A 12,350-nucleotide genomic window follows, 5' to 3' on the forward strand; every position below is an offset into this window, starting at 1 on the left:
GTGTGTTGTGTCTGTAGTGTTGTGTCTATATAGTGTGGTGTTTGTAGTGTGTTGTGTCTGTCTGTGGTGTGTTGTGTCTATGTGGTGTCTGTAGTGTGTTGGGTCTGTAGTGTTGTGTCTATATAGTGTGGTGTCTGTAGTGTGTTGTGTCTATATAGTGTGTTGTGTCTGTGTTGTGTCTATATAGTGTGGTGTCTGTAGTGTGTTGTGTCTGTCTGTGGTGTGTTGTGTCTATGTGGTGTCTGTAGTGTGTTGGGTCTGTAGTGTTGTGTCTATATAGTGTGGTGTCTGTAGTGTGTTGTGTCTGTGGTGTGTTGTGTCTATATAGTGTGGTGTGTCTAGTGTGTTGTGTCTGTAGTGTTGTGTCTATATAGTGTGTTGTGTCTGTGTTGTGTCTATATAGTGTGGTGTCTGTAGTGTGTTGTGTCTGTCTGTGGTGTGTTGTGTCTATGTGGTGTCTGTAGTGTGTTGGGTCTATATAGTGTGGTGTCCGTAGTGTGTTGTGTCTGTCTGTGGTGTGTTGTGTCTACGTGGTGTCTGTAGTGTGTTGTGTCTGTAGTGTTGTGTCTATATAGTGTGGTGTCTGTGGTGTGTTGTGTCTATATAGTGTTGTGTCTGTGGTGTGTTGTGTCTGTAGTGTTGTGTCTATATAGTGTTGTGTCTGTGGTGTGTTGTGTCTGTAGTGTTGTGTCTGTGGTGCGTTGTGTCTGTGGTGTGTTGTATCTGTGGTGTGTTGTGTCTGTGGTATGTCTGTGGTGTGTTGTGTTGTGTCTGTGGAGTGTTGTGTTGTGTCTGTGGTGTGTTGTGTCTGTGGTGTGTTGTGTCTGTCTCTGTGGTGTGGTATGTCTGTGGTGTGTTGTGTCTGTGGTGTGTTGTGTCTGTGGAGTGTTGTGTTGTTTCTGTGGTGTGGTGTGTCTGTGGTGTGTTGTGTCTGTCTCTGTGGTGTGGTATGTCTGTGGTGTGTTGTGTCTGTGGTGTGTTGTGTCTGTGGTATGTCTGTGGTGTGTTGTGTGTGTGGAGTGTTGTGTTGTGTCTGTGGTGTGGTGTTTTGTGTCTGTGGTGTGGTGTGTTGTTTCTGTGGTGTGGTGTGTTGTTTCTGTGGTGTGGTGTGTCTGTGGTGTGTTGTGTGTGTGGAGTGTTGTGTTGTGTCTGTGGTGTGGTGTTTTGTGTCTGTGGTGTGGTGTGTTGTTTCTGTGGTGTGGTGTGTTGTTTCTGTGGTGTGGTGTGTTGTTTCTGTGGTGTGGTGTGTCTGTGGTGTGTTGTGTCTGTGGTGTGTTGTTTCTGTGGTGTGGTGTGTCTGTGGTGTGGTGTGTTGTTTTTTTGTGGTGTGTTGTGTCTGTGGTGTGGTGTGTCTGTGGTGTGTTGTGTCTGTGGAGTGTTGTGTTGTGTCTGTGGTGTGGTGTGTTGTGTCTATATGTTGTGCTGTGCCAGTGGTGTGTTGCGTTGCGTGTGTGTTATTGTTGTTGTGTGTGTTGTTCGTGAGCTGCACTCACCGGCACATTATTGTCATTTTCCGGGGCCGGACACGGACTCGGGACAGTCACAGGGGTGAGACTTATCTTCGGGATTGGAGCTGCTGCAGCGCTGACGGTGTTGACCGATAGCCGTGGTGTTTGTGTGAAAAGCAAGAAGAAAATTTGGGGAGTTTGACCACATTGTTTTTTGTCAATTCTTTTGTCTGCCTCACTGGGGTAGCTGCGTTTCATTATTAATCCTGACAACCGCAAATGTTTTCGCTGAAACCAGATCAACAGACTGCTCCGCTGCTGTAACTTTCTCTACCTTCTTCTTCTTTATCTTTGGAGTATTTGGCGTTCCCCGCACCATTTCGCCACCTACTGTTTCCTCTCCTCCTCCATGGTGGATGTAGCAGTGACCGCTTTTTTAAAAACACGCTTCGTTATGTTTAGATCCCGTTTTAATATTTTATTTGATCAGTAACTTAATAATAATAATGTAATGTGCTATCCTGACCATACAGAATATGAAAAGTATTAATTGCTTATTTAAATATATAAAAAAAATTATTACGTTATATTTTATTTGGGGGTACACGGTGACAAGTCAAATTGGGATTCATATTATTTAACGTCAGACCAATTATTGACACCATCTTTTTTGTAATGCTTATTTGCTTTATAAATTGTAAAGGGCATAGAATGTATAATTTTAACTGGATTAGTATTTAGTAAATCGAATGAAATTTAACAACAATACAATTTGATACAAGTTTGAAATGAATAAGTGCAAATTCATCAATAAGTTTACCTTTTTAGTCATAATCTTCAATTCTTTTTTAGATTAATAATTTACACAACAACGAGGGAATGTACACAAATCGCTGAAACTCCGCGACGAATTCTGGTCGGCCGCGGTGAGGATTGATGACGTCAGGGCGCGCCATTGCGTTTCAAAGCGTGTTTCTCTGGTTTCTCTGCATATGTTGGTGTTTGTGTATTTCCCTCTTCGGGTTTGCCATTCTCTTCGTATTTCTGTTACTCGGCATCATGAGTAAAGGACTTTAGAGCAGCTTTGATGGGATTGTGATCACATGTTTACAGCCTGCAGTCGGTTTATCTGTAAGTTACGTGACATGCTGGTGTTTGTGTTTAACGTTACTCAAATGTGATGAGATGTGATTTCCGTTTGCTTTTGAAATAACTCATTGGTCTTATATTATATACATAACCGACTCTTATTATTGCATATAAGTGTCTCAGGATGATGTGAACTCTTTTATTTGCTGTCACAGGTCCATCATGGAGTCTCTGACCCAGGCTCTCTCCTCCAGCTTCTCTGTATCCAGAGAACCCAACAGCACATCTGCTCCCCATCCTCGCCTGACCCAGTACAAGAGCAAATACAGCGTTCTGGAGCAGAGTGAACGGCGCAGGAGGTTCCTAGAGTTCCAGAAAGAGTGAGTTCAAGTCACCATGAAATCAAAACGGACAATTCTCAAACACCTGTGTATCTGCTTAGCAACTTAAAGGGTTAGTTCACCCAAAAAATGACTGTTCTGTCATTAATTACTCACCCTCGTGTCGTGCCAACCCCGTAAGATCTTTGTTCATCTTTGAAACACAAATTAAGATTATTTTTTTTTATGAAATTGTTGACCTCATATAGCCAGCAACATCATTAATATTTTTCTGGGCCTTAAAGGGATCGTTCTGGTCTGTCAGTCATATAATACTGGTCTATGGTCACCACCTCAAAGAGCATGCACAGAGAAGTCCAAATTAAACATGATTTAATGACTCATAAATGTAAGTACACATTAATGGTCTAAGACACGAAGCGGCTTGTGTGAGAAAACGAGCAGTATTTGTATTGTTTTTACGGCTTGTAATCACAGCCACAAAGCGCCCGCGCCCTCAGATCACTTGGACGTGGCTGTGATTACAAGAGGTAAAAACGATATAAATACTGTTCGTTTTCTCACACAAACCGCTCGTTTCGTGTCTTAGACCATCAATGTATACTTGCATCTACGAGTCATTGAATCATGTTTAATTTGGACTTCTCTGTGCATGCTCTTTGAGGTGGTGACCATAGACCTCCATTATATGACTGACAGACAAGAACGGTTTGACCTAAAAATATCAAAATTTAAACTACTGTGGAAACAAAGACACCTACATCTTGGATGCCCTTGAGGTAAGATAAAACATAACAAAAATTAATTTCAAAGTGAACTATCCCTTTAAAAGTTTCAAACACATTGTTAAAATAGACCATGTGACTACAGTGGTTCAACCTTAATGTTATGAAGCGACAAGAGTACATTTTGCGCGCCAAACCTTTCTAGGCCTTGAAAGTTACAATGACGTCAGAAACCTCTTTGATGTCATCAAAAATATCTTTGTGTTCCGGAGATGAACGACATAAGGGTGTGTAATTAATGACAGAAATTTAATTTTGGGTGAACTACACCTTTAATCACCTACAATTTACTAGCAACCCTTGGGCTTTATTTTGACGCAGTGACACTAATCAAAAACATTATGTTGTCAGGAAAAGGCTGAACTACGTGAATCACGCCCGTCGTCTGGCAGATGGAGACTGGACCGGAGTCAACAGTGAGGATGAGGAGGACGAAGAGAAGAAGAGTCCGCAACAGCTGGAGAACAGCGCAGATGAAGAGGGGATGGAGATTGAGCAGAGGAAAAAGCTACCCAAGCATTACGCCAACCAGGTGCTCAAAAAATTCATTTAGAAGGTTGAAAAGAGTGGCCAAGCCCAAAATGGCTAAACACTGAAGCTTTTAATTGTCTTAATGACAAATTATTGGTCGGGAAATGAGCAAAATTAAAGCAAATGCACTAGTTAAGAGGCCATTGCTGTCTCAGATAAACATCAAAGACTGAACGAAGTTTTTGGCAGAATCTGGAGTGATGAATCACAATTAAAGGAGTAGTTCACTTAAAAAAAAAAACTATTGCTGATAATTTACTCACCCCCATGTCATCCAAGATGTCCATGTCTTTCTTTCTTCAGTCGAAAAGAAATTAAGGTTTTTGATGAAAACATTCCAGGATTTTTTGTCTCCATATAATGGACTTCAATGGGAACCAAACGGTTCAAGGTCCAAAATACACTTTCAGTACAAACTGCAAACTGTTCAAAGGGCTTTAAACGATTCCAGACGATGAATAAGGGTCTTATCAAGCGAAACAATCACTCATTTAAGAAAAACAAAAACAAAGTTTGTTTTATAAGCTCAAATGTTCGCCTTGCTCTGTTCTGTGATGCACGTTCATGACTCTCCTGTTCGAACTCGTTCATCAAAATGAACAAATCTTTTTTTGTGTCATTTGGTTCATTCAACGAACGAAATGAACGAGTTGACTCGGGAAAAGATTCATTCATTTTGATGAATGAGTTCGAACAGGAGAGTCACGAACGCGCATCACAGAACAGAGCAAGGCGAACATTTGAGCTTATAAAACTTAAACTTTGTTATTTTTTTTTTTTAAATGAGCGATCGTTTCGCATGATAAGACCCTTATTCATCGCCTGGAATCGTTTAAAGCCCTTTGAACAGTTTGCACTGAAACTGTCTTTTGGACCTTGAACCATTTGATTCCCATTGAAGTGCATTATATGGAGAGAAATAAAAATCCTGGAATGATTCAAAAACCTTCATGTTTTCATTAAACAGTTTTTAGAGATAAAACTCTTTACATTCGATTATCATGAAAACAAATCTCAGAGAACGGTTGACCAGGTACCGATGTTTTATTAGACCAAAGGTTCTTTTTGCGCCGGAGTTCTCCTTTAATTATAATTTTAATTTAATAAAAAATACAAATGTAATACGTTTTTATGATAATGCTGTCTGGAAGTATAATTAACAGTCTTTTAATAGAAAAGTTGTGTTTTATATTTGTGTGATATCTCCAGCTGATGTTGTCAGAGTGGTTGGTGGACATCCCTGCAGATCTGAGCTCTGATTGGCTGATGGTGGTTTGTCCAGTTGGGAAGCGTTCCCTCGTTGTTGCTTCCAAGGTTTGGACCTATTTTTTTTTTTCACATCATGTGATCAAACATACACTGCTGTTTAAATGTTTCGGTTTAGTAAGATTTTGTTTCTAAGAAAATATAGTAGACATACAGTACAAATATAGTGTTACAAAGGCTCTCTATTTCAAATAAATACTGTTCTTTTGAATTCTAAACGTTTAAAAATTATTTTAGAAATTCTTTAAAATTCTAAAATGCTGTTCTTTCTATTCATCAAAGAATCCTTAAATGATCACGGTTTCTTTTCACATTTTTTTGATCAAATAAATGCAGCCTTGATGAGAAGAAGAGTCTTACTGACCACAATGATACAGCCTTTTCGGTGTAATTTTCATGTTTGTTGTTTTATCCGTAGGGATCTACCGCATCTTACACCAAAAGCGGCTACTGTGTCAATCGATTCCCTTCTCTTATCCCTGGCGGCAACAGACACAACTCTGCCCTGGGAAAAGGTCTGTATCTCTGTACCTGTCCTACAGATTTATCACACTAGAGTGTGCTAGAGGTCTGACGTTCTGAGCCATCCTGGACAATAAAACTGATAAATATGTTTTCTATAGATTACACCATCCTCGACTGCATCTACAGTGACGTGGACAGAACATACTACATCCTGGATGTCATGTGCTGGAGGGGGCATCCTGTATATGACTGCTCAGTACGTGATGACTTCCTCTAATGATGTTTACATTATCGTTAGGGACATATTCTACACTTTCAGACCATTTTATATAATTAATTATGTTGAAGTACACTTATGTTTCTTGCAGTAAAGCAGTCATAATTTAGTTTTAGATTTGTATAATAAAAATTTTTTTTTTAAGAAAGTTAATACTTTTATTCAGCAAGGATGCATTAAATTGATCATTGATCAATGACCATGACAATAAAGACATTTATAATCTTATAATAATAAAAGCTTTTTATTTCATATAAATGCGGTTCTTTTGAACGTTTTGATAATGAAAGAATCCTAAAAAGAAGAATTCCACAAAAATATTAATCACAACCATTTTCAACATTGATAATAATCAGAAATATTCATTCAGAATGATTTATGAAGGATCATGTGACACTGGAGTAATGATGTGGAGTAATTCAGCTTTGCATCACAGAAAATAAATTACATTTTACAGTATACGAAAATAGATGTTTTAAATTGTGATAATATTTCAGAGTACTGTTTTTAATTGATTTTTGATCAGATAAATGCAGCTTGTGTCACACAACTTATTTAAATGACCCCAAACTTTTGAATGGTAGTGTACAGTATATGACCTCATAAATGGCTCAGTATTAAATTATAGTGTGTTTGCACAGAATTAGTTTCTTACAGTTATAAGCACAAGGTTTTATATTTTTACAGACAGAGTTCCGGTTCTACTGGCTGCAGTCTAAAATGGAAGAGGCCGAAGATCTTTCTGAAATTTCCAAGATTAATCCTGTAAGTGAACGAATAACTGCATGTGTGAGCAAGGCTGAAGTGCTTTATTCATTCATGGTCTGTTCTCTCTCTGCAGTTCCGATTTGTGAGTCTGAACAACATCAGCTGTTCGACAGAGTCCATCCAAAAAGCTCTTGCACATGAATACAACTTTACGGTAAGAACAGACACTATTTAAAGTGGAATTTCACAGATTTTCAGCCTTCTTTGTATTGTTTTAATGTTAGTGGTATAATTAAATTAGAGGTCGACCGATGGTGGATTTTACCGATATTTAAGTTTGACCGTACATGCAGATAACCGATAATTCAACCGATATTTTTTTTAAATGGATACTGGATTAAAAACAAATATAATTCTCACAATAAAACAGTGCTGAAATGTGCTAAATTAACTTAATATAACTTTTTACAGAAAATAATTTAAACATTAAAATATTACAGGCTTATTTTGCTTTAACCTAGTACGTACATTTCATAGGTAACACATTGCAAGTCCTATTTGTAGACAAGGATGCATTAGCTTGCTTTCATGATCTATATCCATTATGCTATATACGTTTTTACTGCATGTATTATTACGAGCAATACCATTGACCTTTATCATTCATGTTAGTTCATTTATAGTACATTAACTAAGGTAATAAGAGATAAAAACTACAGATTATACTTCCGCATTTTTGTGTCAGATCAGCGGAGGGTTATTAACAGAACAGATATTTTAATTGTAGGTTTATCACTGAAAATTGTCATACTATGTCTACTCTTTAAAACCTCATTATGGTTAAAATTGTACACTTTCTTACCTGTACATGACGGCGTTTCAGTTTGAAGTGTTTACTACAAACACTGAGGTTTTCGGATTTTTAGTCGCGGTGCTCTCTCTGTATTTACAATTCTTTGTAGCCTTTGGCCGATGCCTACAACGATCCTTCACTGGAAACCTAAAGTAAGTCGACACCATTATAACTGAACGTTTGAGCCCGACCGATAAAGGATTTTGAAGGCCGATACCGATACGCATATTTGTTGGTTTTAAAATCCGATATTCTGATATATCGGCCGATATTTTTTTTTTTATTTCAGAAATGCGTAAAAAACATTAACAGAGTTCCCTAACATTAGTTATTTATGAGTTTTAACTAAAATAATATGATAATGCTTTTTAAAAAGAAACTTCACAACAGAACAGACTGATGATAGTGGCATTAGCTAGCTTTGTGGTTAGCTAGTCTATGATGAGCCATAAGTTAGCAATGGATTACGTCATACTGCAAAGTGTAAAACATACATTTTCAATATAACAGGCCAAGGAGAGATGACGCGTCTCATTGCTATAATAACTCTCACAAACTATTAAAGAAATACTTCAGTCACATTATCAAAAGTTAGTCAACTACAGTCTGTAAACTACACTGTAACAACGTAACGTAACTATTACTAGCTAATTCGGCTTCACTCTCGGCTTATTTAACAGCAGCAAATCTGGACATGATAGTCACGAATTTTGTCATGCTTATTTGAGTTAAGAGAACTGATGGAGATGTTCTTTTAATTGTTATTCAAGCAACGTATGTATCGTGACCAACTTAACGAGTGTTGCCAATAGGGACGTGTGTAGGACAAACTATACAACTCCAACACTCATGACATGGTTCAAGCGTGTGTTTTTTGTTTTTGTTTTTTTTTCTGAAATATTCATTTATCGGCCATTATAACTGCCGATACCGATAGTTTGGAAAATGCCTAATATCGGCCAATAATATCGGCCTGCCGATATATCGGTCTGCCTGATATCTGATATCAAAATAGTTTTAACTAGGGATGCACAGATATGAAAATTTTGGCAGATACCCATAACCGATAATTCTTTATATTTAAAAGGCGATAACCGATATATTTGCCGATAAATTGAAATCCAAATTTTTATGTCATTTTTGAGAGCCTGGTTACAAAAACAAAAGTTTGGCCAATAAAATCAATGTCTCAAATTCACAATTATAATGTTCTCATTGTGATTTTACGTAGCTTATATAACAGACTTGCACTTCACTGAATTTTCCTTTTTTTGCAGTGATTCCAATCATATTTCAAGCAATTCAATACCATCATGTTGAACAGTGCGCATCTGAAGCGTCCAAGCTGAAGGAAATAATCCATTATTTATCGGCTTTAATATATCGACCAAAAATTTCTTAGCGGGTCGATAATGATAACATTTAAAAATTAACCGATACCGATATGGTGGCCGATATATCGTGCATCCCTAGTTCCTAGTTTTAACCTTCTACTGTATAGGTAGCCATGTTTTATTGAGAGCTTGTTTTGCCAGTGGTGAAGTCCCCTTTATTATGCCAAATAGCATTGACATAGTTGATTATCTATGTTGTTAATAAATGTGGATAAATAAACTCAAAATGTGTTCCATTATTGTAGGTGGACGGGCTTCTTTTCTACCACAAGGAGACCCACTACACCCCTGGCAGCACTCCGCTGGTTGGCTGGCTCAGACCCTATATGGTGGCAGACATCTTGGGCATTGAGGTGCCACAGTGTCCTCTCACCAGCAAGCCTGATTATGCAGGCCATCAGCTTCAGCAGATCCTGGAGCACAAGAAGACATCCACAGAAGTTCGGCCAGCCGACCAAAACGGCCGCTATGAACTGGAACACCTCTCCACGCCAGAGACACAGCTGGAGAACGCCCACACTGATCAGAAAGAGAGCATGGAGGCCTGAGATCCACGAAAAGACTGTTTTAGAGAGCACTTTTCTCAAGCCTGCACATGAACATGGAGAACAGTAATGTGAATGAGTTTTTAATTGCTATATTTAAAAATCGCAGTTGAGTTCCAAGTAACCCAAATGGGCCTATGTCTGTAACCATAATCGCTAGAATGAAACTCCTCTGCTTTTTTTGCAGATGTTATTTTAGGAAACATAGTATACATCACGCTCTGTTTAGTTCATCTGCTCTGTTAGCCATGCATCTTTATTAGATTTTATATATAGATTTTTAATTAAATGTTTTCTGTAGGTGTTTGGATCATTAAAGGGGTAGTTGACCTAAAAAGGAACATTTTGTCATTTACTCGCCATCAAGTTGTTCCAAACCTTTATTTCTTCCACAGAAGAAATATATTCATGCAGGTTTGGAACAACCTGAGGTTGATAAAAAAACAAAATGTTCCTTTTTAGGTGAACTATCCTTTTAAGATTCAGTTGGTGAAGAAGCCTAGGAATTATGCTTTTAAATTTGTGTTGACTTCAATAAAGTTTTACTGTCTGTTTTGTCCAAAAGTTAAAAGTCTTGCAGTAAGTTTTTTTAATTCAGCAAGGATGTGTTAATTTGATCAAAAGCTACAGTAAAGACAAAGAAAATTTATTGAATATTAAATGCTACAAAGAACTAAAAAAAATGTTTACACAAAAATATGAAGCGGCACATCTGTCTTCAACATTGATAAATAAGAGAAGCTAATTAGCATATTAGAATGATTTCTGAAGGATCTTGTGACACTGAAGACTGGAATTCAACTTTGATCACAGGAATAAATTACATTAAAATATATTCAAATGGAACACATTTTCACAATATTACAGATTTATTTAGATTTTTTTTTTAAATGCAGCTTGGAGAGGCTTTCAAAAACAATATTTTACTGACCCCACACTTTGAAAAGGTAGTGTATGTAATATATTAACCTTAACTATTTTTCGATGAAAAATGATAGTATAATATTATCCTCTAAAAATTCAAATATATTATCCTCTAAAATATAATATATTTTTTATCGCCTTTTTTATTATATTACATTTTTTAGTAGTTATCATAAATAAGGTATCATTTGAAAGCTTATACACTGAGAATTCATGCTGGGAAAAACATTTTATAATTGAATGTTGTGTTATCATAGAAACGGTACTTATTTTATCAGGCCCCTCCCCTTTTGGGCATCATTATATTTCATAATTTATGATCAAAACCTTTTCTAATCTTGACATAACGCATATTGTCACAAAGGTCTGTGTCTCAAGGTTCCAAATTTTGTGACAAAAGTGATATTTGGACAGAAATGTATTAATTTGTTAAGGCAGAATGTATACAACTAAATTCAATGAAATTCAATTGCACCCGGTGGCTATTTTTGGTACTACGCCTAAACAAAATCTCATGGGAACTTCAATTTGGAACATAACTTGGTTAGATTTATGGCTTAGATTTTACAGTATTTTAGAGTAAAACAATTTGTAAAATATATATTTTATAATATATAAAATAATATATATATATATATATATATATATATATAGTACAGTATAGTTGATTTAATGCAAATTTAAACTTCCATAACTTTTTCATACTTTCATTTTTTAAAGTGTTTTCACTTCAGCAATAGTCTGCTGAGTGTTTCCTTTAAAACAAGACCAAACTTGGGTATAAAGGGGGGTGACAGCAAAGGGGTTAAGGTCATTATGAAATCAAAATGAATCATTCTTAATTAAAGGGATATTGCCTTAATTATTTTAATTGCCTGGAGTATCCATATACATCATTCTTTTGAATTTTTATTCATGTGCTCTCCTAATCTTAATTTAAAATAACTTCCCCTCTGTCATGTTGCGGCATCTCTTCTCTGATGCGTGTATACTGACGCAAGGGCGGGGCAACCTGTCACTCACATGAGATTGACCAATAGCAAACCACAACCATCCAATCAATAAAGCCCCGCCCTACATTTTTTCTTGCTTGGGAAGCCGTTTCAGTCGAACATACAATACTATAGTAGAAATAAAAATGGTTTTATGTATTAAAAAGGGTTTTTAACTACCAAATAATGTCTTGTTTCTGTTAATATCATAGTTTAACTCTGGCTTCATCAAAATAACCCGAGGATGTATGTCAAGCGCATCGTACAAAAAATCCGCAGGCGGTTATAGTGAAGGTAACTTTGTCGATTTGAAACCACTTCCCACAGAACAACCAAAGCGTAATCGGAGAGTTAGGTTATTAGTCAGTATGCTTTCCAGGAACTCACAGCACCTGTCAGCCTAGATCTGACTTCCTGAATCAGTCATGACCAATAAAACACATCTGCAGTTTAGGCCTTCTCAGAACATGGACTAAACGCCCCATGATGTGTGCCAAAATGCGGTCTAGTTTTTTGAGATGTAGTTTCTAATTGAAGGTTCTCAAATCCTATGTTGCCTGATTGTGCACATTTTTCCAGCATGATACCATCATGCTGTCCTGTCAGTCATTCTAGCCAATGGAAACCCGCCCACAGGAAGCTCTTTGTTGTTTTATCGACTTCATCGTTTCTTGGCAGATTTTCTTGCGTCAGGTTTAAACAGTGAGATCTTCATGCCCTTGTGCCTTTTAG

At 37.1% G+C, this 12,350-nt stretch overlaps 1 protein-coding gene across 2 annotated transcripts; it reads left to right on the forward strand.

The window, feature by feature from the left end:
- Positions 1-1,384: 1,384 nt before the first annotated feature.
- snupn (snurportin 1) lies at positions 1,385-10,266 on the forward strand. 2 transcript variants are annotated; one of them, XM_039669772.2, is made up of 9 exons: positions 1,385-1,548; positions 2,753-2,917; positions 4,015-4,195; positions 5,404-5,508; positions 5,879-5,975; positions 6,084-6,181; positions 6,890-6,967; positions 7,044-7,124; positions 9,403-10,266. In XM_039669772.2, the coding sequence occupies exons 1-9, from the start codon at positions 1,415-1,417 to the stop codon at positions 9,703-9,705; spliced, it is 1,242 nt and encodes a 413-aa protein (XP_039525706.2). In that variant the 5' UTR covers positions 1,385-1,414; the 3' UTR covers positions 9,706-10,266. The 2 variants fall into 2 exon arrangements, with proteins under 2 accessions (XP_039525706.2, XP_039525705.2); XM_039669771.2 differs by lacking the exon at positions 1,385-1,548 and adding an exon at positions 2,010-2,579.
- Positions 10,267-12,350: the final 2,084 nt, after the last annotated feature.

Source organism: Pimephales promelas, chromosome 25 (genome assembly GCF_988280905.1).
Source record: "Pimephales promelas chromosome 25, fPimPro1.hap1.1, whole genome shotgun sequence".
Lineage (NCBI taxonomy): Eukaryota > Metazoa > Chordata > Actinopteri > Cypriniformes > Leuciscidae > Pimephales > Pimephales promelas.